This window comes from Stegodyphus dumicola, chromosome 8 (assembly GCF_044657685.1).
Source record: "Stegodyphus dumicola isolate Sdum_Otavi_A_Nest chromosome 8, ASM4465768v1".
Lineage (NCBI taxonomy): Eukaryota > Metazoa > Arthropoda > Arachnida > Araneae > Eresidae > Stegodyphus > Stegodyphus dumicola.
This window is the reverse complement of record NC_140775.1, coordinates 121,332,614-121,358,895: the sequence shown is the minus strand read 5'-3', so window position 1 is coordinate 121,358,895 and position 26,282 is coordinate 121,332,614. Positions and strand designations below refer to the sequence as shown.

General features: G+C 32.8%; 1 protein-coding gene across 2 annotated transcripts in view; it reads left to right on the top strand.

Moving 5' to 3' along the window:
• Positions 1 to 26,282, top strand: part of LOC118192950 (exportin-T-like) — a 114,842-nt gene that overhangs the window by 5,578 nt on the left and 82,982 nt on the right. For both annotated transcript variants that reach the window (XM_035363970.2, XM_035363969.2), the window contains exons 3-4: positions 15,366 to 15,448; positions 21,124 to 21,180. In XM_035363970.2, coding sequence (XP_035219861.1) covers positions 15,366 to 15,448; positions 21,124 to 21,180 — 140 coding nt within the window. The remainder of the gene's footprint in view (positions 1 to 15,365; positions 15,449 to 21,123; positions 21,181 to 26,282) is intronic.

Below are 26,282 nucleotides of genomic sequence, written 5' to 3'. Positions count from 1 at the left end.
TTTGAATAACTTTCTAAGGGAATCTGGCTTGTATTTGCATTACATATGAGTAAAACTAGAAAAATCAACCATGCAACCAGCCCTTTAACCATGATATGAAACCAGATCAAACTACCAGTATTAAAAATCAGTTGTAGGAAAAATCTGAAGAAAATGCTTGCAATATCATATAATCAGAAATTAACTATGTGTTGCATAGCAGGATTACTTTTGCAAGTTTCGAGGTAGAGAATACTACTTTTTTTTTTTTTTTTTTTTGTTTTTTTTTTTGTTTCTTTTTCTTTATACAGTCAAAAGTCTTTAATCCGGACTCGTCAGGACTTCGGTGATTCCGGATTATCGATTTTTCCGGATTATAGATCATCAGTTTAAATCTGGTAAGATGGCATGCAGAAATTATAAAATTAAAAATATGAAACCGTAATTTATAAAATAATGAACAATTATGATCTAAAGGGTATCAAAATTTACCAAAAAAGAAGCCTAATATTTATTTGTTTACTTTATTAAACATTTCTTTCAACGCGCGGATGCGTAAAGCATACCTTACGCATAGCCGAAATTAGAAAATTGCAACCAGAAAACTATTTGATTTGTATTCGTGATATTTATAATGACGAGGAATTTGATTTAAATCATATCAAAGACGGAGTACATCGAAATTAAATACTACGTTTAGTAAGGAATAATAAGCCGAATAAAATAAAAACATCTGCCCTGAAGATAACGATAGTGTTGACAAATCAACTTCAAGTTCATTGCGCGCCGCGACGTCTCCCCCCTCCGCGCAGAGCAGCGTGAAATTGATAAACAGATTTCGGAATGGTTAGATAAACAAAGAATATGCCTTTATCCATTTTTTGTAGCAATTCGTTTTTTGTTTGATGGACATCGAAACATACTTTCGTTTTCTAGATCCTTTGGGAGCTCCAGCATCGGAAATTCTATTTGACATAATCGAAAGTTCAAGCTTACTTTTAGAAAATTGCTCTTACAGTCTGCAAAAAATAATAAGCCGGATCCAATTCGAAGATTAAAGAACAACGCAATCATCAACATTAACCGAAATAGATAATTAGATAATTTTAGTTTATACCGTCCGTTATATATTAAACGCGCACGCAAAAACGTATTTTCCACTTGCGCAGACGCATATGCGCAGTCGTAAATGTCTTGCACGCACGAGTAAAATACCTATGCGCATGCGTCAATGCGGTGCATGCGCAGAAAGATTTTAGCTTTGAGGTCCAGATTATAGATCATTCCGGATTATGGGTGTCCGAATTAACGACTTTTGACTATATAGGTATTTGGCCATGGTATTCATTACATATATTCTGTCATTCATACAGAGTACTAATATTTTTAGTAAAAAATCTGATGTGTACACAACATGACTTCCTTGTATTGGAATATTGAATTATACGCATTTTTTTTTGCATTTCATTTAAATTTATTGGATTGAATTAAATCTACTTTGCCGGCAGCACATAAACCACAATAGAATAAATGCATTCTTTAAAATTCACTCTAGTATTTGTTTACCATAGCGACACTCTTTCGCTAGATTCACTTAACACTATTAATAATTATATAACAGTTAACTTATATAATAATTATATAACGGAAACTGTTATATAATCCAATAATTATATAACAGTTAACGTATATATTTCGTTCATATTATAACTCGTAATGCACTAAATTTATATCATTTAAATAATAGAATTATCTAATCGTTGCCACATGTTCTATTCAAATACTATAATAAAGCTAGAATGATGTATAAAAGAATTTAAGCATACAAAACAAAAACAAACAAACAAACAAAAAAAGTTTTTCACAGACGATTGAGTATTTCTCATTTAATTAATTCAGGTCTCACTTCGCGAGAAGGCAAAAATACATAAGAACTCAAAATATCTATTTTAAAAATTACGAAGTAAATCTCAAACACTTATATCCTCGAAAAAATCCCAGAAAGAATTAAGCATGATTTAATTGGCAATAATAAATGAATGCGTTATCTTTGTTGTTGTGAAGCTAAGTTTCTCTAGGTTGGCAACAAATCCACTAGTCTCCTGTTTCAAATGTAAACATCAATGGGCATTAAAAACAGGCTTAGCGGAAATTAAACAACTTTAAAATTGCTGATAATTCTCAAAATATTGCACACAGATTTACTAAAGGCATAAAATCCTTAACCGGAAGATAAAAACAACGTAATTCAATCATTTTTAAAGCAAAAAATGTACAATTTACAAACATATAAGAGTAAAGAAACTGAGATCACTGAGCCGGGTAACAGAGTGGATATATATATAAATTTACTTATATACGTTTGGCGCGGCCGATTGCAACCAAAATACGAGGTGCACATCTACATGTTATAGCAGACCTATATACAAAATTTCAACGTTCTGAGGCTACTCGTTTTCGAGTTATGCGAGATACGTACGTACATACGTTCGTACAGACGCCACGAAAAATTCTCTTCAGAATTAATTTTAAAGCAGTTTTATAATTTTTTTGGAGGAAAAGAGTATTCTATTCTGTCCTTACGTACAGATATCGCGCAAAAACATCGTTAAATTGCATTCGATAGCGGTCAAAATGGATATTTTCGTTGAAATATGCTGCCTGAAACTTTTTGTGATTACAATACTTCTTTTTTACTTCGTACAAGGAAGTAAAAAGGGTCTTTTTCATTAAGTGCTTTGCTTGTCAATATTCTCAAAATTATGTTTAATAATTAGTGCTACTGTACATATAACAGATTAATAAATTCATTACTAAATAATACGTTGAAAACATTCATTTTACACAAGCAATTTTTCAAAGTTGTTTTTTGAATTTACTTGCTGATAGCTTAAAATATTTTATTTTGAAACAACTGTCTTTTTCATAATAAATTTGACAATGCCAAGTATCTTCAATAATATTCAAATCCTTTAAAGTAGCATTGTAAATAAAACTAGAATAAACATTATGCATCTTGTTATCTTTCAAGATTCATTCAAACTTTGATTAATTACTCAAAGCAGTGGTTTATTAACTTTGATGACCCTGGGAATACATAAAAGTATTTTGTCATCTCAGAGAACCAATAATAATTTTTTTTTATTCTAATCATCTATTGTATATAAACACCTCTGAAAAGTAATTTTTAAAAATGCATTAAAAATATATCAAATTTTTAAGCATGAAAACTGATTTAATTCTTATTATTTTAGGTAAAAATAACAGTAATAAATATTTAAATTATTTAAAACTTGCGGCCCACATTAATTATAATATTTTAGGAGCCCTGTGGTTCTGCGTGTTTAAAGACTTTTCAAATTACGTAAGAACACAGCCATACTATTCTAAAAAGCCGCCAATTTTGACCACCTCACCCGGTAGCTACGCACCGCTAGCCAGCGGCAAAACGCAGCCCCGAACAGACGAGAATTATTCTCTAAGAGTGAACCAGGTTGCTACCTCCGACAAACTAATTTGCCAGGTTACCAGTGTTGAACTTTTATCGCCATTTTTGGCTATGTTTACATTTAACGGATCCTATGCGTAAGTGCTTCCAAAATTTTTTTAAGCATCACCAAAATGTAAAGATAAAAGAAAAGTGGTAGACAATAATTCTATTTATGAAATTTTACGAAAATATTTCAATGAAGGATCACTTTTGTGGCATGTTTATCTATGCCTCCTTACATTTTCAATTTTAGAAAAGGGAAATAAGTCAGTATTAAAAATTAAAAAGTTTGGTTTTATTCAAACTCACATTGAGATGATAGGATAATATATATTGGGCTTTATATTCAAATTCAGTTCAGGGTTACAATGCTTTTTCTGTAAATGCTTCTGTAAAAGTGTGGGAATACTTTTGTGATACACTGTATAAATAATGAAATAGCTATAAACACTGATAATCCAGTTTTTATGTTCACACAGTTTCAAGATTTCTGCATGAAAAAAAAAATATATAAATACAGATATCTTAATGCACAGTTTTTGTAATGCAAATGATAATAAGATTTTAATGTACTTTGTTTGATTGTGATCAAGTATGGAATTTTGGAGTTGATGAATTTTAAATCACCTACTGAACTAGTTTGATACAGTCTTAATAATATAAAGTAAATATTTAACTGAAAGAACCATCATAAAAATAACAAAATAAGAATAGTTTGTTGGAAGAACAAAATATGAAGATTAAACTTCAAGTCATATATAAATTTTAAATATTATTTTATTTTTTTTAAATATTATTTTATTTATTATTAATTCTGCCTTTATATTAAGGCAGAATAGTAACTATAAAAATGTAAATATCAGATTTTTAAATGAGGTTTGGATTATTTTTAGACTAAACCATTGCTAGAATCACAAGGATACTTAAATCTGTCTGATAAACTCCACATTCAAATTATGTGCACTTTTAAACCATATCTTGCCACATCTGCAATAGCTACTTCACATCCGGTAAGAAGTTAAAATTTTTTCCTTATTCAGTTTAGGGCTTTATAATGTCTTTTATAGGAGATTCTGATCAACTTTCAAGTATTTACAGTCTGGAACTAGATATAATCTTATAAAAGATTTTGGCTGATTCACATTTTTTAAAGAATTTGTTTGTAAAAATTTACAGCCTCATAAAATTTTTCCCTAGTTTTAGTATTTTGTAAAGACCTGTTAATGTTGGAGAATTTTCTTACTTAAGGGCCGAATGTGTACGCAAATGTTAAGAGAGTCAGGAAAATATGAAGCATGGAAGGGGCTTATGAACCAGAACTTGTTGTCTGTAGTTAAATGGAATTGAGATATAAAATAGAATTATTGCTGCAGTCAAGCCCTTCTGCAGTGAATCCCGTGTATAGCAAATGAACATTTTCGTCCCATTCGATTTATTTTATACAATTATTGTGAATTTGAAAAGTGAATTTTTGTAAGTTTTAACTAAAAGTGACTAATCTTTAAAATCATCCATATTCGGGATGTTAAGATTCATATTACTTTCATGGAAAACACCTTTAACATTATTTTTCTTGTACGTTCTCCCCCAGTGTCTCTGTTCTAAACAAAGGGTATGCAAGACAAGTGTAACACCCAATTTTTAAAGAATTAGGATGCATAAATAGCAAATCTAAGGACAGTGGGACTGATCGTTAAGGGGTCTTTGATTTCAGTTAGGTTTCTTGATTGAGCTGGTTGATGAAGTTTTGTTGAAGACTGATGCTATGATAGAAATTTTTGAAATTTTTGGTGTTTCAAGGAAACAAAAAGGAGTAAACAGGTTCTTATGAGCTTGGGACTATACTGGTAATTTGTCTTTTAGGAAATCGACATTTTTTTATCTTTATGGTTTTATTTTGCTTCAGTATTAAAGCACTTAAATTTTGTCTTGTAAATAGGTACCATTCTATGAATCCTTTTCAAGATATAGGATATTCTTTGTAAAGGCTATTCCACATTTGATTTGCAATTATACATCTGTTACTCTATAAAAGAAAATGGATGTAAACAAAGTTATTTATTTAATAATGATTTACCAACATTGTAATACTTTTTGACATAGCCACCAGCACATTAAGGCATATAGTGTATCGAGAAACAAGGTTTTGTATGCCAGCATCGAAGAAAGTGGTCACCTGTGAGGTTAGCCAGAATGTGATGACATTTTTCATTTCTTCATCATCATCATCAAAATACTTGCCATTCAATAATTGCTTCAGGTGCAAGAATAGGTGAAAAATCACACGGCTTCAGGTTAGGAGTATATTATTACAAAATGTAACGCAAAGCACTTTTAGGGTTGCCATAAAATGGCAAGGGAAGGCTGGGCTGCCAAATTTGGCGACATGCCATAGACAGATGGAGAACTTTCTGGAACGAATTCTTACCAGTTTAGCCCAGAATGTTCTTGAACACAAGCCAAGAGCTATATAAATCCTACTGGTCCGCAGACAGTTAGTGTGTGTGTCTGCCTCGTCTAGAGTGTGAGTTAGTATCTAGTTGGCGTCTCATCTAGTCAATTCCTGTGGAGTCGATTGAGTTGACACCCGGCCAGCGAGTGGCGAGTGGGTCATCGAGTGCACCGAAAATGTCTCGTAGTGTATCGCGGTTAATCGTTGAGAGAGATCGTGTTGAGCTCCGGAATGACTGAGCCCCAGAGTTGGGAGCCGTGCTCTGTGTGTCGTCAAGTGCAACGCGAATTGTAATCTGGAGAGTCTTGAGAGTACGTGGAGTTCCGAGAACGACTGAGCAGAGTCAGGAACTGTACTCTTGTGCTTTGCAGTGAAGCTGTCTCCACCGAGATAGCCTGATAACCTGAAGGCGGTATCACTGATCGTGTCAGCATGTTTATAGTAGTTCATCGACGATTGTAGAACGTGTTTTGGAGCTGTCCTGACAATACTGGCAAATAAAGTGTGTTTCGATACTTCATCAAGTGTCGTCGTTATTCATTCCAAATCCACACGAACGTGAAGGAAGAAAATAACGTAAAAACTGGTGTCAGAAGAGAAGAAAAGAAAAAAACACGTAACAACTGGAGTCAGAAGTGGGATTTGCGAGTGAATGTGAGTGACCCGCCTGCAGAGGAAAGCCATGGCGGAGGAGACGAAGACTTTGATGGATATTTTAGCCGAGTTGAAAGCCGAACAGGAGATCAAAGCCACACTGAAAGAGATGAAAGCGGGACTGGAAGGTAAGAAAGCCGGGCGAGAAGAAATAAATGTCAGCCGAGAAAAGGTGCGAGAGCATCTCCAACAACTGAAAGTGGAGCTTGCAGAAGAAACTGGAGCCATAAAAGGAGATCTGAAAATGACAGTAGTGGCATCTGGAGAATCCAAGGATGAAGAAATGAAAGAAGTAGCTAGTGAACTGCCTAAGAAAGATCCAGAAATGATTGATGAAATATCTAACTAGATTAAAGACAGATATCGAAAACATGAAGAAATACAAGATGGGAAAGAAGCTTTTGATTCACAAGTGCCTGAAGTCTAAGAAAGTGAAAATACGACTGTTAAGTTCGTCAAAACTAATAGTGAAGTTATGAAGTTGCAGGCAGTAAGTGTTGAACCATCTGAAAGTGCATGTGATGCAGAGATGGAAGATGCTGAAGTGCAGCTTAAGCAGTGCGCTCCAGTATTGCAAGAAAATTCACCCACTTCACAAACTGGGTGTATGCCTCATAGTGCAGGTTTTGCAGACAAGGACTTGATTCTAAACCCGGATACTTCTGCTTGTAAAGGATCGGATTCTATTTATGACCTTGGTGCAAATATCGGAACTGGTTTTCAGGAAATAGAGGTAAATAAGCATGTACCATCTGCTAAAGATACCGAGGTGAACTATATGCATGCATGCTGCATATGATCTACAGAGTGGTGTACGAATTGTTTTAGGTTTTCCTGTGGATGAAAAGCCTGAAAGAACTGAATCTCCAGACTGTGATATGCAAAACAGAAATACATCTGAGAACTGCAGTGGAAAAGTTTTTGACCCGAGTATATTTTAATGAAAAGACAGAGACTGAAATTCATTCAGAACTTTAATTTGTATTATTTGAAACTGTGATGTGTTTAATTTGTGTATATAACTTGTACGTAGTGTAAATATTTGCTTCTCATTTTTAGGGGTACCCATAATTCATGCGCATGAGTTTTCTTACCAGGGGCGTAGCTAGAGAGGGGCAAGGGGGGTCATCTGTCCCCGGGTGCAGAATCCAAGGCGCGCCAAACTGATGTTATGACATTTTAGAATTAAATGTTTTCCATCCTTGGCGAGGTGTAAGGGGCGCGAAATCTTCAGTTGTTCCTGGGCGCTGAAAACCCTAGCTACGACTCTGTTTCTTACCTAGTTTCTATGTAAAGTTTGTATGTGCTGTAGTTGTTTCTTTAGTTATGTTACCTGTATGTTTTTAAAACGTTTCGATTGTATCGAATTTGGCTGCTTACGTAGGATTGTACTGCCCGAGACTTGCAGTCCTTGAGAGGGGCAGTGTTACGAAATGTACAGGCGTTTTAAGATGGCTTTCCCGCAAAGCAGTTTTAGTTTTGCCATAAAATGGCAAGGGAATGCAGGGTTGCGACATCTGACGGCAAAATTGGCAATATAGCATGGACGGATGGAAATGAATTCTTACTGGTTTAGCCCAGAATGTTCTTGAACACAAGCCGAAAACTATATAAACCCTGCTGGTCCGCAGTCAGTCAGTGTGTGTATGTGTGTCTCGTCTAGAGTGCGAGTTAGTTAGTATTGAGTTGGTGTCTCCTCTAGTCAATCCCTGCGGAGTTGATCGAGTTGACAGCCGGCCAGCGAGTGCTGAGTGGGTCATTGAGTGCAACGAAAGAGTCTCGTAGTGTATCGTGGTTAGTGCATCGTTGAGAGAGAGCAGGTTGAGCTCCGGGAATGACTGAGCCGAAGAGCTGGGAGCCATGCTCTGTGTGTCGTCAAGTGCATTACGAGTTGTCTTGGAGAGTCTCGAGAGTACATGGAGTTCCGAGAATGACCGAGCAGAGTCGGAAGCTGTACTCTGGTACTTTGCAGTGAAGCTGTCTCCACCATGATAGCCTGATAACCTGAAGGCTGTGTCACTGCTTGTGTCAGCGTGTTTATAGTAGTTCATTGACAACTGTAAAACGTGTTTTGGAGCTGTCCTGACAATGCTAGCAAATAAAGTGTGTTTCGATACTTCATCAAGTGTTGTCATTATTCACTCCAAATCCACACGAACCCCATACAAACGTGAAGGAAGAAAATAACGTAACAACTGGTGTCGGAAGAAAAGAAAAAAATGTAACAATGTGTTGGATGATTGATTTGTTCCCAAGTGAAAGATTTGATGAAATCGTGAATCGCACAAGCTGAATGTGTCCTATCACTATAATGTAATAAAACACCATCACTAACCAAACCTCAGTAAAACTCTTGTTTTGAATGGCTTATGGCTGTTTTTTCAGTGTTACATTGTAAGCACTGACAGCTTTGTTTGTAGGTGTGAAATCGCACATTTTCTGTCCCAGAAAAGGGTGCACATAATTTTGTGTGGGGAAATGGTCTTCTAGTCAGCAAGGCGGAATACTTTTATTCCATTGACTGTGTCTATGGTGCCATGACATGGGAAATCCAAGTGACAAAGTAGTTCAACAATTCATTCCCCTCACCATTGTATCGGCTCATGCAGGTCAAAGCAGCAGCAAAACATTTAGTTTTATGCTCCTCTGTAAGCATTTTTGGTACCCACTATGTGCATGTTTTTCAATAACTCAGACATTCAGAATTGGATAACGTCTATTTACATGAATTTTTGCATTAATTTGACAAACTAATTCATCATTCATAGCAGATGGTCAGCTGCTTCTCATTTCATCATGCAAGTGCATTCTGCCCGAATTAAGCAGTTGCATCCATTTTCTACTTGAAATCGTTCCCTGACTGACATCTTTATTGCCATACACCTCACAGATTTGTCTATTGGATTGCACACTCCTTTCATTTAAAAAGCAAATTATAGAGTGGCTTTTTCAGTCAGCGGGACCATCTATAATCTTAACGATCTTTAGCCCATGATCTATGTGTATCAGCATTTCAACATACAAACTTTTTTTTTTATCATGCATTCTTTAATCATTGAGAAATGCACTGTTCATTTCATTTACAGATCAATGCTATCTGTTGGGTGCAGAAATTATTATATTCCAGAACTTAATTTCTAAATAACCCTTGTATTTTTGGAGAAATTAATATATTCTCGTTGGACAGGTAACAGAGGAGTATGCCTTCGTTTTCTACTAACTGGAGAATGTTGAAAAATTTAAGTAAGTTGCATTGCTATACAAGGCCTAAATAGTTATGTAGTGGCTACTATTTCGGAGACAGGCTGCAAGAAACACTGGAACATGAAGTACAAAATATAAATAAAATACATATAAAGCATAGGTATAAAAGCATGAAACATAAATAAAAGAGATACATATAAAGCATGGCATATAAATACATAAACAGTTATTTATAGAAGGCTAAAATTTGCTCATAGCTCAATACAGATTATGCATTAAACAAATTACTCAAAGTTCATCATTTGTACTTGCACTGAGTCACATACACATACTCTGCACAGATGAGATCATACTGGATGAGACAAGCAAGCTTGCATAAAGTTTTCTTTGCTGAGTGAGCCTGACAGATTTCCTGTCCTAGGCAGATTCTGAATCCAGAATCTTGCAGATTTTGGTGATTGCTGCCTGATTTATAACCAGGACACATTTTGCTGCTGTGTTATTTGGAGGCGGTCATAGATGCAAAGAAATGGTTAAGGGGACAACTGATATGCAATGTTCAGTGTAGCCCTCTTGGCCACAAACACAGAGATCAGTTTTGGCAATGCAATACCTTTTGAAAGGGCCATGACCAGGATAAAACGTGAATGGAAATGTGCCGATCAGGTTGCATGTTATTGTTATTCCTTTCTTGCTGCCAGAGGATTAATGCCTTTTACTGGACATTGGATTGGACAGATTAATAAAGAAATTATGGGTAATCATGTGGTATGTGATTTACCGCTTTTAGTTAGTTCTTTCATAGATGGTGCCAATAAAACACTATTTTTAAATTCAAATGTATGATGAAATGGTGTGAAAAAGTAATGATTAAAACAATAACCAATTTTTGTTTTGCTTTCTAAATGAATAAATAAATAATTAAAGGTTTTAGGTGATGTAGACGACTTAATGGGTTTTCTTTCGATCTTTTCCACAAGTGCAAAACTTAATATATTCTTTGACCTAATTTTCTTTGTTCTATATTGGTCAAAATTTTCTATTCCAAAAATTCATCCATTTGATGAGCTGTGAATGTAAATTGTTCTGCATTGAATATGAGGTGAACCATGTTTGAGAAATATAGAATGGATGAAACCAGATTGGTTCTTTGAAGTAATTCTGCATTAGTGACATTTTTCAGTACTCTTCTGTTATGGGGACCGGATTCAGAAATGTACGTATTTGTGCATGTATATATAAACAAATAATGTACGCTTATACATACATACAGTGGAACCTCGAATTACGAGTTTAATTTGTTCCAGCACTGAGCTTGTATAGCGAAAACAAACTTCCCCATTGAAAATATTGCAAATCCAGCTAATCTGTTCTGCACTCCCAATTGCCATCTCATCTTCAGTTATGTGGTGTTTTTTGGAGAAGGTCAAAGTACAGATTCTTAACCTTAGCGCATATTATAGCTTCCAATACCAAATCGTCTTTTACCTGCTTCTCGTTAATTCACACCAACAGTGTCTCGTCATCTTCCAGGAGTTTTGGACGGTGGTTGGTTGTAACGGTAACTCATGTCAGATTTCTTAATTTCTTCCTTCTTCATAATAGTGAAGATTATCGATGTCGAATGGCCGTAAGTTTTTCCCAATTCCATCACGCTTATGTTTATCTATGATTTCTTTCTTAATTTCAATGGCGATGGTTTCCTTCTTTTTCTTTGCATCTGAGGCAACAATCTTTGTGGGAGGCATCATGAAATAATTATTTTCACGTTAAATGTAAAAAAATTAACTCGGCGCACAAACATATAGATCAAAGAACACTGATCTTATGAGATCTTATGAGGGTATTCCCCCGAGTCGACCCGAATTGAGAAACGCACCTCTCATAACAACAGCCTGGTTTGTTACTGAGTCAGTGTTCATATTTAGAGACAAATTTTTCAATCATACTTTCCTCGTATTGTGAATTTCTTGTATATAGAGGTGCTTGTATCTCAAGGTTCCATTGTACATGCATACATGAATACGTATATCCATCCATACATACATTTACTCAATGTGGTACCGATAACAGAAGAGACCAATTTTTATTTATCAAAATTCATACATATGTTATAAATGGCAGCCAAATCAATATCTGCTGGAAATGCACTGTCGAGATCTGCACTTGGTACATATAAAAACAAAAGATCAATAATTTATGCTCATAGAAAAAATTTGGAAAGTATCAGAGATTCCAAATATAAAGATGTTAAATATTCATGACTGAGTGGTTCACTATTGAGAGAAGCTGTAATATGCAAATATTTGGACAGTGCTTCATAGAAAGGCTAGTGACATTGTGCAATGCTTTGGACCAGCTGCCTTTTCTGTGCTCAAATGTCTAGGTGGATAGGCTCAGGGAGCAAATATGTTTTTTTCCCAAGAAAAATTGTCAGGGAATCATTTAAAGATTACCAAGAAATGGGGGGAAGAGCTTGGGATAATGTATTTCACTAGTTCAGACATAAAGTCATTTTTAACATGGGATGCAACTGAGCTGTTTTAGAAGGTGATGTCAAACCAAACCTTAAAATTTGAAGATTGCATTTCATAGAATGCATTGGAATAAAATGAAGTATTAATCATGTTTCTTGCATGTTTCAGTATGAACAGCAATGAATACTGTAAGCATTTAGTAATTGGGAAATTGGAAAGGCCAATTTTTTTCTGTTTCCTAGAAAATTAAATGTAAGACATGCATGACATCAGAACTGTTTGAAGGAGAGCTATAAAAGTAAGAAGAAGAACTTGAGATTTTTCCAAGAAATGAAACTGGCTAACCTCTTTCTTCAAGAAAGAGAGATTCTTACTAGGGGCCTTACAAAAGACCGTGTTCTCATTTTCTGAAATGCATTTAGGAGGGAAAGGTTTTAATTATCTTCATTTACACTTTTTAAAATTATACCAACAATGCATCTTGCTGTTCTTCTTGCCTCGAGAAGTCCTATGTCAAAATATTCCATCAACTTAGACATTCAAATTAGGAATTGAAACAGTGGGTGAGAGCTGAGGAATACGCTTATAGTATTATTACATTTTAAGTTAAATACTTATTCCTTATACAATTATGAAAAGGACTGACATTGTGAACTTGACATTCACATAATGTGAACTCGTATTCGTTATATATTATTACCATAAAAATTTATTTTTTGTTGCTTAGCATTTAAAAGTCATTTACGTAAGTAAATGGAAAGAACCCCAGGCATATACATAAAAGTTTTAAATCATGTAAAGTGTATTATCTCTTCTGATATGTTTTTGTAAAATATTATGAATGTGTAGAAGATTTTCTAAAATTCTGAGTAAATATAAAATGTATAATGCAAGTGAAAAGCTCCTAAGGCAAAATAGAAAATTAGAAAGTAGTTGATACCACATTTGTAAGTTTTTAAATAGAATATTTAGGTCTTCTGAAATGATTTATTGGATTTCTGACTAAAGGGATCTATCTGGCTAGTGGTAAATATTATGTGGAAAAATTCTCAAGCAACTCTGAAAATTTAATGATTGCTTTTTTACTGATAAATCTGGCCTTTAAATAATTTTACGTTATTGTCTTTTAAGTCTAGGAATAATCAATGAGAAATTTTTTGTGGTCATAATGTATAGAAATGAAATAAAAAGTTTCCGTTTGTTTACGAAACTTACATTTTTATCTTAGGTTATTTGTCTTTAAAAGTTTTATTAATTTAAAAATACCAAACTTGATATCAGCTTAAAATTCATGCATGCAAGCAGTTGTAAAGGAAATTTTCTACATATTTATGAAAATATTTTAATGTTAAGGCATTCTTAAAATAATGACTTTGTAAGGCTAGTTATCACATGCTCTTGCAGAGTAATGGTAAACGCATCAAACCCATTATCGGGAAGTCTCGTTAAATTCTGGGTGAAGGCAGAGTCAGCTTCTGCAGAAGAATTGCAGAATTTGTTTGTTTTTGCGATTTCTCGCTTCAAATTTCCTTTTAGTATTAACCACAGGTTTAACATACATAGAGTATAATTCTTTTGAATCTATTAATTTTTCAGAAATTAAAAAGTGAAAAAGGATTGCACTTTTTAAAGCCATTCAAAATAGATTTCTGCCTACACATTTTTAATATAAGAGAAATTTCAAAATTCCATCCTATAAATACTGTAGTTTATAATCTTTTTTTCTTTAGTCATTAATTTATTGCAATTTAATTTTTTTTCTTTTTATTTCTTATCTTAGGCAAGTATCTTATTCAGCCAACCTTAACATGGCTCTGATTAGACGAACATACATGAAACATCTCAATAAATAAGCATGTAAAAATACTTTTTCAAAAATAGCATTTTAAGAAAAGCTTCAAAAAACTTCACTCTTTCTGAAAATATAGGTTCTTACTTGGGCTATATCTCATGTGAAAAGCTACTAAAGCCATTAAAATCTTGCATGAACATTATCATTCAATATTTTTAAGAACATCTTGTTGTCTCTTCCCATTTCAGGAAAACATGCATTGTTTATGATGTGGAAGGTGAATGTCTATGCATTTTGATTCCAAGTCAGACATTCTGGCTATGTTAGTACAGTTGACACTTGTTAAAATAATCATTCCATCACATTGACATTTGTAAAATCATTTTCTCCATACTGATCATTTGTTAAAAATCTGTCATCTTTGTGTATGATGTAAGATGTTAAAAATACATTTATAATAACTATTAATTATCTTGTTAATCATACTGAATAACAATTTATTATCATCCTTAATAATCCTTACTCTATGCTAGTTTACTCGTTTATTTACAAAATTATTATTATTATTATTATTGTAAAACTACAAAATCACTTCCTAAAACTGGGAGTTCTAGCAAAAACTTCTAAGAGTTTTTCCTGGAGTTCTCCTTAGAAATTCTTTCATTCTAGTGAACTTACAGGAGATCGTGACTTCCCATGCATTAATTTTTTTATCCATTTTTGCAGCATGCTCATCTCAAGAAATTTAGAACTTTTTCTCACAGTAAGCCTAAACACCAGTTTGTTATCCATTATTTGTAAAGATTCTCGTCAATAATGATTTAAAAGCACTCATCTGGCAGAGAATCAATACGAATATCAGCTGCTTTTTTGATTTTGTATGCGAATTTACTTTCATTTGAAGTTTTGGTATGTATAATACAATGGTATCATCTTTTCTGTATTTCCAAGGATCTTTTTTTTCATCATATACATATTTTATGGAAGCCATTTTTTAAACTAAACAAAAAACGAATGTGTCCTGACTTGTGAACTACACGCAGGTGTTTAAACATGCACATATAGTTAGTTCACAAGACAGGACACTTTAGGATATCCCTCCCAAGGCTTTGAACTCCTGTGGCATACCTCACATACCCCTGTTTTGCACTACTGATCAGGGCAAAGAGTCTTTAGGTTTTTAAAATATTTAATGGTTCATACTTGTATTTAGGTAAAAGTCAAAAACTTTAATTTATATGTAGCTCCAAATTTTTTTTTTGGGGGGGGGGATATCAGGAAGTAAGTTCTGATCCTTAATGTATAATAATTTTACAGGCTTTCCAATATTTTGAACAGCTGAAGGAATCAATAAATGGCTGGAAGTTAAGCATTAACTTCTTAACCAGCATGAAAGATCAGTAAGTTTCTTTTATAAATATTTATTATGATTCACTGTATACTGAATATTTTTGAATAAGTACAGAAAGTAAAAATCATTTAATGTATTGCATTTGACAGTTTCTGTTTTAATTTGGGTGCCAACTAAGTGTTGTAAGTTCACATGAATATGAAATAAAATTTTAAATGGTCTTCCGAAAATCTGTCTTCAATAACTGAAACTGTCTATGATCAGTTTCAGTTATTGAAAAGTGTAGTGTAGGTCATCTATTAAAGTTGAGTGAATCTAAATTAAATGGGGGGACAGAGTAGAAATAACTGATATATAGAATAGTGTGTAGTATTTGTGGCTAATATATTTCAAGACTTTACAGTAGATGTGTAAAACTGCAGATAATAATGAATACTTTATATAACGGAAATTTTTTTTAACAAACATGTAAATAAAATAATTAAAGTTTAATAAATATGTATTGCAAAATATTATCAGGATTAAAGTAATATAGCTTTACATCATACTGCATTTACTACTATAAAATACACTCATGTCCATAAATTAAGGATAATGCAAAATCAGGCAAAGGAAGAGTTAGAAGCAAAACAAATCTGACTTATTTATAAAGCTTATTTATTAATCAAAAGGTAAAGAGCAAAAAAAGATGCTATATGTTTGATATTATTAAAAAAATTAGCAATTTTTTTCTCCCTGGAGCAAATCACAAAAAAAAAAAAAAAAAAAACTATTTACAAAAAATAATAATAATAATAATAATATTATATGGTTGGTATAATTGTTAATACACTGTATGTCTCCCAGACGATGCAATACAGTCCGTACAACGCCTAGGCATGCTGAGCTTCAAATTATCGATCTGATCTTGGGGGATATTACACCACTCAAAAAGCAATGCTCTCCGAAGTTCCGGTAGACATGTAGGAGGAGGTTGACGTGCTGCAACTCGTCGGCCAAGCATGTCCCACACCTGCTCTACTGGATTCAAGTCCGGTGAGAATGCTGGCCAGTCCATACGGGTGTTATCCTCCGATTGATGACATTCGCTTACGATGTTTGCACGGCGAGGACGGGCATTGTCATTCATAAACACAAATTGTGCACCCATGGCGACCCGAAACAAACGTACATGTTGTTCCAGAATGACGTCCCGATAGATTTGGCTTGTCGTGATTCCAATTTGAACATGCAGGTCAGTTCTGGAACCCAGAATAATTCGATCCGAAACGAGCACTCCTGCACCACCGTAACGGTGTCGTTCAATGATGTTTTCTTGGTGGTAACAGGTACCTGGAGCTCTCCATATGAAAGTTTGGCGAGAATCAGACTGCAAGCTAAACCTGGACTCGTCGGAAAACGTCACACAAGCCCACTGTTGTGGTGTCCACAATCCATGCTCTCTACTCCAGACTAACCACAGGTGACAGTGAGTTCAGTAAGTGAAACACATCTGACAGGTCTACGAGCATATAGACCAATCTGCCCTAAGCGTCTGTATGCAATCTGCCTTGAAATTGTCGTACCAGCGGCTGAAGAGAACTGACGAGACAGGTCTGAGGCTGTGCTCTGTTTGTTTCTTTTGGCTATAACTGCCAAATACCGGTCCTCATTCGGCGTTGTAACTCTGGGGACATTACCATCATCTTGGAATCATTGCCAAAGACTAGAGATGACACTCTGGGCAATTCCAAGTTCGTCCGATACTTCCAGTTGGGTACGCCCACATTCCAGACGGCCGATAATTCTACCACGTAAAAAATCATCCAAATGCATCCTTTGTGTCATAACTATTCGGTTATTGCACTGAAATGCTTATAAATAGCCTGCGAACAATTTTACTTCTTTGCCTGTATTTCTTATACAGTCAAAAGTCAGACATCCATAATCCGGAATAATCTATAATCTGAACCTCAAAGCTAAAAACTTTCTGCGCATGCGCCGCGTTGGCACATGCGCATAGGCGTTTACGCGTGCGCGTAAGACCTTTACTTCTGCGCATATGCGTGTGCGTAAGTGCAGAATACGTTTTTGCATGCGTGTTTAATGTATAACGGACGGTATAAACTAAAATTATCTAATTATCTATTTCAGTTAATGTTGATGATTGAATTGTTCCTTAATCTTCGAATTGGATGTGGCTTATTATTTTTTGCAGACTGTAAGAGCAATTTTATAAAAGTAAATTTGAACTTTCGATTATGTCAATATGTTCTGATGCTGGAGCTCCCAAAGTATCTACAAAACGAAAGTATGTTTCGATGTCCATCAAACAAAAAGTGGAATTGCTTCAAAAAATGGATAACGACATGAAGAAGATGAAAGAGATGTTAGTGAAAACGAAAAAATTTTGATTGACAAGTTAGTCGGTATTCTCGGCACAGCAATTACAGGACTTGAACAACGGAACTTTGTAACTGAACAAGAAATTATGTCTGTTTATAAAATTAAAGAGAAAGTATTATCACATAAAACGAAACAACTTACATTGAAAGAAATGTTTAATAAAGTAAACAAATAAATATTAAGCTTTTTTTTTTTTTTTTTTTGTAAATTTTGATACCCTTTAGATCATAATTGCTCTTTATTTCATAAATTACGGTTTCATATTTTTAATTTTAGAATTTCTGCATGCCATCTTACGAGATTTAAACTAATGATCTATAATCCGGAAAAATCGATAATCCGGAATCGCTGAAGTCCCGACGAGTCCGGATTAACGACTTTTGACTGTATATCACTCTCTTACACTCTCGTCATTGTGACGTACCATCGGTGTCATCTGGTTACTTCCTGAAATTTGCATATGATTCTTGAAGATGTGTGTAGGGATTTTACAGGTGATATATTTATTTTAGAGCTCGATTTCCGCGTGACTCTGAATTATCCTTAATTTATGGACATGTGTGTAGTATAAAATATGCTGTATAATACAGTAGACTTTATCTCTCCCTTATTTGAATAAAAGTAAGATATTGCAGTATTTCAGTTGAATCTGCAAAAGATGAATAAAAGATAAATAAATACAGTATCTTTCCTGTACAGTACAGTGAATTGTTTCATGGGATCATAGAAGTAAAAATAATTCTTTTTGCTACAAAGCAATGAATAAAGAATTAGCTCATAGATAGCAGGAAAAATTGTAAAAGCAAAGTGGAGGAAAATTTAATCTTTAATAGCAACTAATATGACACTTGTCACAGAACATAAGCATTTCTTGCAATTATTTTAAATATAAGCACTACAAAATAATATTGATGTTTCTGCAGCATAAGAAGTGAAGATTGACTTATACGTTATGCTGTGTGAGGTTTTTATTTAAGAAGTAAATTTTCTGTGATAAAATTATCTTGCGAAGCTTTGTACTTTTGTGCGTGGTTAATAATATACTTCGTTTTTCAGTGTTTTTGATGAAAGCATTTCATTAAATATTACAGCATGTAATTAAATTCTCACCACTTTAGTTTTGATATTGATTAAATTTAGAATTTACAAAATATATATTTTTTAATTTTAAAAGCTTTGAGCATCTATGGCTATACAGTATTTGAACAGTAATTATTATTAATTGTATTTAAATAATTTAATATTAAGTTAGTGAAGGAAGAAAATAACGCAACAATATTTACAGAACCAACTAAGTGCTTGCCAAACATAGCATAACATGAAAAAGCAACTCCTTTCTACACAACATTGTATGCAAGGCGCTGCCAGATAAAACATATTATGAATTTTACTGCCGTCTGGTGGTGCGATATAGCAAAATCTGCGCTATCCTCAACGTGTTAATATAGTAGTTGTATTTCACGCTGAGTGAAATTTTGTCATCAAATTTTAACTAATTTCCTAATAAGCTATCGAATTCAAATTTTGTACTCGCACTATTTGTCGATGACAATGCAATGTAGTGAAGCAGTTTTTTTCAAAGCTTAGTTTAATTTTTTAAAATTTAATGTTTAAATGACTTCTAGTACATATCTTTATTTAACAAACTAAGCATATCAGCATGACAACATCATCAAATAGAGCATAAAAAATCTTTTCCTTGGAATTTTATGAAAATTGCAATTTAATTTCTGAATTTTTGCTTTTTGAAAGCCACTCAATTTCTTAGACTATTTGATGTTAATGGTTTTAAAATTAAAACATCTAAAATTATATCAGATAGAGTTTTGAAATTTTCAGATTATAAAACAAATTTTTCGCCTTCTTTTAAAACAAGAATGATGTAAAAAATTAATTGAATAATTTTATTCATTTATTAATTTTTTTAATATATTGTCTGAACAGAAGAAAAAAATGAAAAAGTTTTTTTTCATTTGCGGTTTTGCAGCTGAGGATGGTGGTTCGATAAAACCATCAAAACTAGTCCTGTGAAAATTTTTTAAATATAACGCTGATTTTTGTTGTTTGACTTCTGAATTAATATTTATTCGGCGTGTTATTGTGTCTTAGCTATCACTTCATTCATGACATTTTTCCTGGGGTTGAAACTTGGCTCAATCATTTCATCCCCACAACTAAAAGAGCCACTGTGGAGCTGAAATACACTGGATCACCACCACCACCAACAAAAAAAGTTTAAAGTTACACCCTCTGCCAGTAAAGTTATGGCAACCACATTTATGGATTCATGTGGTGTTATATTAATTGAGTATCTAGAGCATGGCTATATCATTACTACTGATCATTACTACGGATTGTGCCACTTTGGGAAGGTAATATGAAGGCATACAATGTAAACACACTGGCATGCTGAGTGATAGTGTCATCCTCTTACATAGCATTGTCAGTTCCCATGCTACATGCCAAACTCAAGGATTGCTGCAAAAGTTCAAGTGTGATGTTTAGAACCACTTTCCACACAACCCAGATTTGGATTGTGCCACTTTGGGAAGGTAATATGAAGGCATACAATGTAAACACACTGGCATGCTGAGTGATAGTGTCATCCTCTTACATAGCATTGTCAGTTCCCATGCTACATGCCAAACTCAAAAATTGCTGCAAAAGTTCAAGTGTGATGTTTAGAACCACTTTCCACACAACCCAGATTTGGCACCCAGTCATTATTTCCTTTTCCCAAAATTTAAGGAACACTTATCTGGGACAAGATTCTCTTTAGACAGTGATGTGAAAACAGCTGCTGAGACCTGGCTCAATGGGCAGGGATGTGATTTCTATTGAGTCGGGTTAAACAAGTTGGTCTTGCATTCAGATAAAAGCTTAAATAAGTAAATGTAGTAATTATGTGGAAAATGATTGGCAAATATGCCTTTTAATTCCATTTTGTATTTTCTGTCTATTATTAATAAATTATTTTTTATTACCCTTGTAGTCTTTTATTTGGATCATTCCTCATATATGTAGTAGTAAAATTTTTGAAGTTCTTTGCTGAATATTTTTATTTGAAATTTATATAATTGGTAGTTAAAATTGACAAACTGAATGCATACATAACATAGCATATAGATTTCTTGTTGCATTTGATGATTTTCTAGGTTCATAATTTTAAAAAGTATAAAAATTGTAAAACTGGAAAAAAAGAGAGAGAGAGAGAGAACTCTTTATTTTGTATTTGAAGTTAAATTTCTTGATAAGTTAGATTTGGATGATAATATAATATTAAGTAGTAAATGTGCTATTTTGCATGTGTTCATTCATAACGTTTTAATTATTCTTCAGGAAAGATGAAGTCAAGTTCTTCTGCTTTCAAGTAATTTCTCATTATATCAAAACTAAGTAAGTATTCTTGATATGTAGATTGTTATTTTTGATTGTAAACCTCAAACTTAGTATATTAGAAGTTTACACACCTTTAAGGCTCTTGAAATTTTTTAAATAAGTTGTTTTAATCCTATTGTAATATTAAAGTTATTGTTAATTGCCAAGTTTATTTATGATTCACCAGAGGAAAGTAAATACTGATAATCTGAGTAGGGTTCAGATCCTTGGACATGAGCTGGCTGCATGATTTTCTCCATATATAATGCAAATATGAGTCAATGTCTTGTAGAAGGTCCTCCACAAAGGGACTAGCAGCCTTTTCCTAGATGCTTTGCCACTGATTATTTTTGAAGATTGTTTTGTAACAGTAAACTGTTACTGTTGTTTTGGCTGTGAAAACTTCAGTAACGTTCCTTTTCAGATAAGATCATACATAAAATATCAATCAACTGATAACAATTTAACCAGTAATAAAATTATATGTTTCTTTATACTTCATGTAATTTAAATATTGAATAAGTATTAAAAATGTTTTCCAAATAATCTTAACAAATTTTTGCATATGGCTGCTTTAAAGTTACTGTGTCATTTGGGAAGTGGTGCCAGTATATCAAAACAGGATATGTGTATGTATTTCAACATGTATGGAATTTTAAAAATGTATAATTAGAAATTGTCATAAATTTTCCTTTTGCTAGGTCATTATTTTGGTGAATTTGTAATTTAGTATTATCTGTTACTTGCTATTCATTCCTAATTTTTCTTATATATTTTTCAGTGCATTTATAAAAAAAGACTCTTATGTTACAAAATTTCAGGATATTTAATGTATTATCTAATTGACCGTAAAAGTTGGCTACTGTGGAATCTTGAAAGTTTGCACTGACAAAGTTGTGCTAATCATTACTGCAAAATTCTGATATAACTGACAGCTTTTTATTTATGAACAATTCACCCTCTTTTCTGCATTTTTGAAGAAAGGCTTTTGTTGATTTCCTCTAGTTTGGTTGGGCTTCTGATTTTATTGGAAACTCTGTTTAAAAGGCTATGAATACAAACTTTCCGCTGGTAATTGTTCCAGTTTTTTACTTTTTTGTGGGTCATGTTTGGTTTACTATATCGTGTCTATAATTGCTTTTTATTGATGGTAGGCTCCCGTAATTTTGTGAATAATCCACTGCTTGTTGCTCTGCATTTTAAACTTTTTTTTTTTTCAAAATGGATGGGGAAAATTCATCCAGAATATATTGTTGTTTATAAAAAATAAAAGTGGCATATCGAGAATCAAGGTTACATCAAAGGAAAAGTGCAGATGTTATGAGTGTGTTGTTGCTTCATGTTTATCTATAATTTATGCTAATATGCACTGCTTGGCGGTAGTTTCATGTGTGATGGGATGATACATAAATACCAATTTCAATTTTTAAACTCTAGTTTATTTTTGAAATTGTTTATCATGTTGGTTTGTTGCATTCACCAGAATGAGAGATCTGTTGCTGAAATTTGCCTCAGCTTTTTCCATTTTTGAATTTGTTTTTCATTTATGGATAATTACTAAATAACCATTACACTGTGATAATTTTCAGCAAATGCAATCATGTGTAATTTGAAATTTTTTGTATAAGCATTTCTCTTCCCATTCATTTTTCGGACAAAAAGTGGCATAGAAAATAAGACTGTAGAGTTACAAGAATTAAAACGATCATCTTTGGCATCTTTCATTTTACTTTACAGCAATTTTATTAGGAAATATTTAATTTGTTTTACATCCTTGGCATCATTTTCACCCTCATGGTGACATCTTTGAACATCACAAGATTTATTTTTTTCTTTTGGCTTATGTGCAGGTTTTGAATTTTAGGTAAATTTTTGAAGGAAACTCTTATTCTCAATTTATACTTGAAATCAACGAAAGCAACAGCCATTTTTAAAATTGTGCTGTAGTGAGAATTTCATAAAAGAGCAGTGGATAAACAGAATTAAAGATGAAGAAACATCCATAATAAAACACTACCCTTTTTCAAGAAATGCCCCTTTTTTTATGTGTTGTCTTTAACTGCATACTATATACAAAGATCTGTTTTGGTTTAAAAACATCAGAGAATTGCTCAAATTTGGCATTGTGTATGATGCTGTTCACCTCATGTACTCAGAGATTTGTCTTGGCTTAAAATCATCAGAGAATTGCAAGAATTTGTCATTGACATATATTTTGGATCTATGAAATTTGATTCATTAAGAAGTTCAGCTTCATGAAATGTAAATTTTTGCATTCTCTATTGTTCGGTCATATTTCCGTAGAACAGCAACACTTTGATTTTCGTTAGTCAGTAAACTGCATAGTCCCATTATGATTCCTTCCTTACAAGACAGAAAAATGTACTCAAAGCAAACACTAATCAGAAAAATGATCATCAAATTATGCATACTTGGCATACTTGTGCATACCGTGGTTGCCATATAATTATTCACATTTTAAATAACATTTTAGTTTTCACATTTTAGTGGCATGATGAGTTGTCTGTTTTCATGACGTAGTGTGTAACCTCTTGAATACTTTACAGGGCAGTGCAGATGATCAGAGAGAATCATATTTCATAGCTTCAAACTCTCCTTCATCACATCACTCAGTCTTCCAATAGGTCACCAAATTTCCCGTTTTTTAAATTTTAGCCTTCACTAGGAAGAATATTTCCTAGTAATGAATTAAATTTGTTAAATTAATGAAACTTAAAATGTAGAAATTCAAGTGATTTTCAGAACAGTTTTTTTCATGAAATTTTATTTCATATGAATAGTATTTTTTTCTTCATTATTATATATCGTTGATCTTTGGCTTATTAAAATTCATTTCATTTGAGTTGTCTTAATTTACTGTAGGCATTTGTAGATTTTTTATATGAATATTCAAGTAAAGTTTAATCTGTTAATATTGTACTAGTTTTGTTTACTTGAATATATGGTCCATTACTGAGTTTATCCATACAAATACTAAGTACGTTAATTAGAATTTTATTTTCATTGTATTTAACAGTACTTTGATAAATAAAAGTGTTCCTTTGCTACTTGAAATTTTCTCAGTATAAAATTTTAAAAAATTTCTTATAAATGAAATCATTCAAAAGACATTATATTTAGCATATCCAATAAAATGCTTAGATATTTTACATCAAAATTAAATTACAAAATAATTCAATCTGGGCCATGCATTATAAAATGAATGAAAGTTCCTTTGAAATGCTGTTGCTGAGCAGCTTTCAAGGTTGGCAGCTATATTATTTACTAGGTAAGAAATTGGAGAAATGTGATTAATTACCTTTAGTTATATTTTATTAATATTTTTAGTAGTTATGTGATTAATTACCTTTAGTGATGAACTGATCTTTTGTATTAATAAAGAAACACCTTAGTATGTTTATAGATACCAAAAGATGATGTTAATTCAATACACTCTAAAGCATCCACTGCCAATAATAATCTGAAACTTAATGAATATTAAAGGTCTAGAGGGGTTATATTTTGCAGAAGGAATTCTAAGACAGGAACAATATATCAGTCATTTAAAGCATGATTTAGCATCAAATATGAGATTGAATTCTCTTTTCATGCAATGCACCATGTCATAAAGGTGAAAAATGTTTGTTTTTTAATTAAAAATATATCGTTGCCCAAGAAATACTATCTGTGATTCTAATTTGCTTCCATGCTAAGTATTAAATTGTTGTCTGTATATTGATATAGTTCTACAGTTCAAAGTCCATAATCCGGACCTTAAAGCCACAAACGTGTTTTTTTTTATTTAATTTTTTTTTAATGTTTTATGCATGCGCGTTTAATGCATAATGAACGGTATAAGTTAGGCTAAAATTATCTTCACTGATGCTTTTCAGTTAATGTTGGAGATTGCGCTGTTCCTTAATCTTTTAATTGGATCTGGCTTATTATTTTTTGCAGACTGTTAGAGCAATTTTATAAAAATTAAGCTTGAACTTTTGCTTGTGTCAAAAAGAATTTCCAATTCTGGAGCTGCCCAAGGATCTACAAAGCGAAAGCATGTTTCGATGTCCATCAAATAAAAAGTGGAATTTGCTGCAAAAAATAGATAAATTATAGTACTTGAACAGTGGAACTTTGTAACTGAACAAGAAATTATGTCTGTTATAGAATTAAACAGAAAGTATTAGCACAAAAAACGAAGCAACTTAAACAACTTACATGGAAAAAAATGTTTAATAAAGTAAACAAATAGATATTAAGTTTTTTTTTTGGTAAGTTTTGATACTCTTTAGATCATAATTTCTCTTTCATAAATTACGGTTTCATATTTTTAATTGTATAATTTCTGCATGCTATCTTACCAAATTTAAATTGATGATCTATAATCCAAAAAAAAAAAAAAAAAAAAAAAAAAAAAACCCTAATCTGGAATCACCGAAGTCCCAACGAGTCCGGATTACGGACTTTGTACTGTATTTGATAAGCAAAATATGATTTTGGAAATTTTTCCTTTTAAGTTTAGTAAATTGTGCATGTGTTTGTACACACAAAATAGTTATAGATTTCATTATATGTGTACCTACTATACATATGATTAAAATTTGTTTTTATCTCATGGGCATAGAAAATTTTAAATGTGGCTGAAAATGTATTGCTTTAAATTTGCTGTTGATGTAACACTGTGGCTATGAATAACTGCAAAAAAAAATCTAGGAGTAAAAATTGTCTAAAACTGCACTTTTGATACTAGAGCATTTTTATCCCTTTACTTTGATTTCAAGGTGTTTGTAGTTATTTTAGTCTTACTTTTTCTATAAAGTAGTAGAAAAGAAAATTTTTATGCCAAATCATTCTTAAGTTGGAATAATAGTACCTGCATTTATTATTATTATTATTATTATTATTATTATTATTATTTTGCTGTCGTGATGACTTTGTCGCATCCGAAATAATTCTGTAATTTGCAAGAAATATAAACTCGGGCTGCTTGAACTCATATTAGGCTTTCAGATTTTTCTAGTAGCCTCAGATTTGATTGGAAATGCAGAGATGGTAAGAAACAGAATGAAAAATATTAATACATCTGATGCAAGTATTTTCTTGCCGAACTGTCATCATAC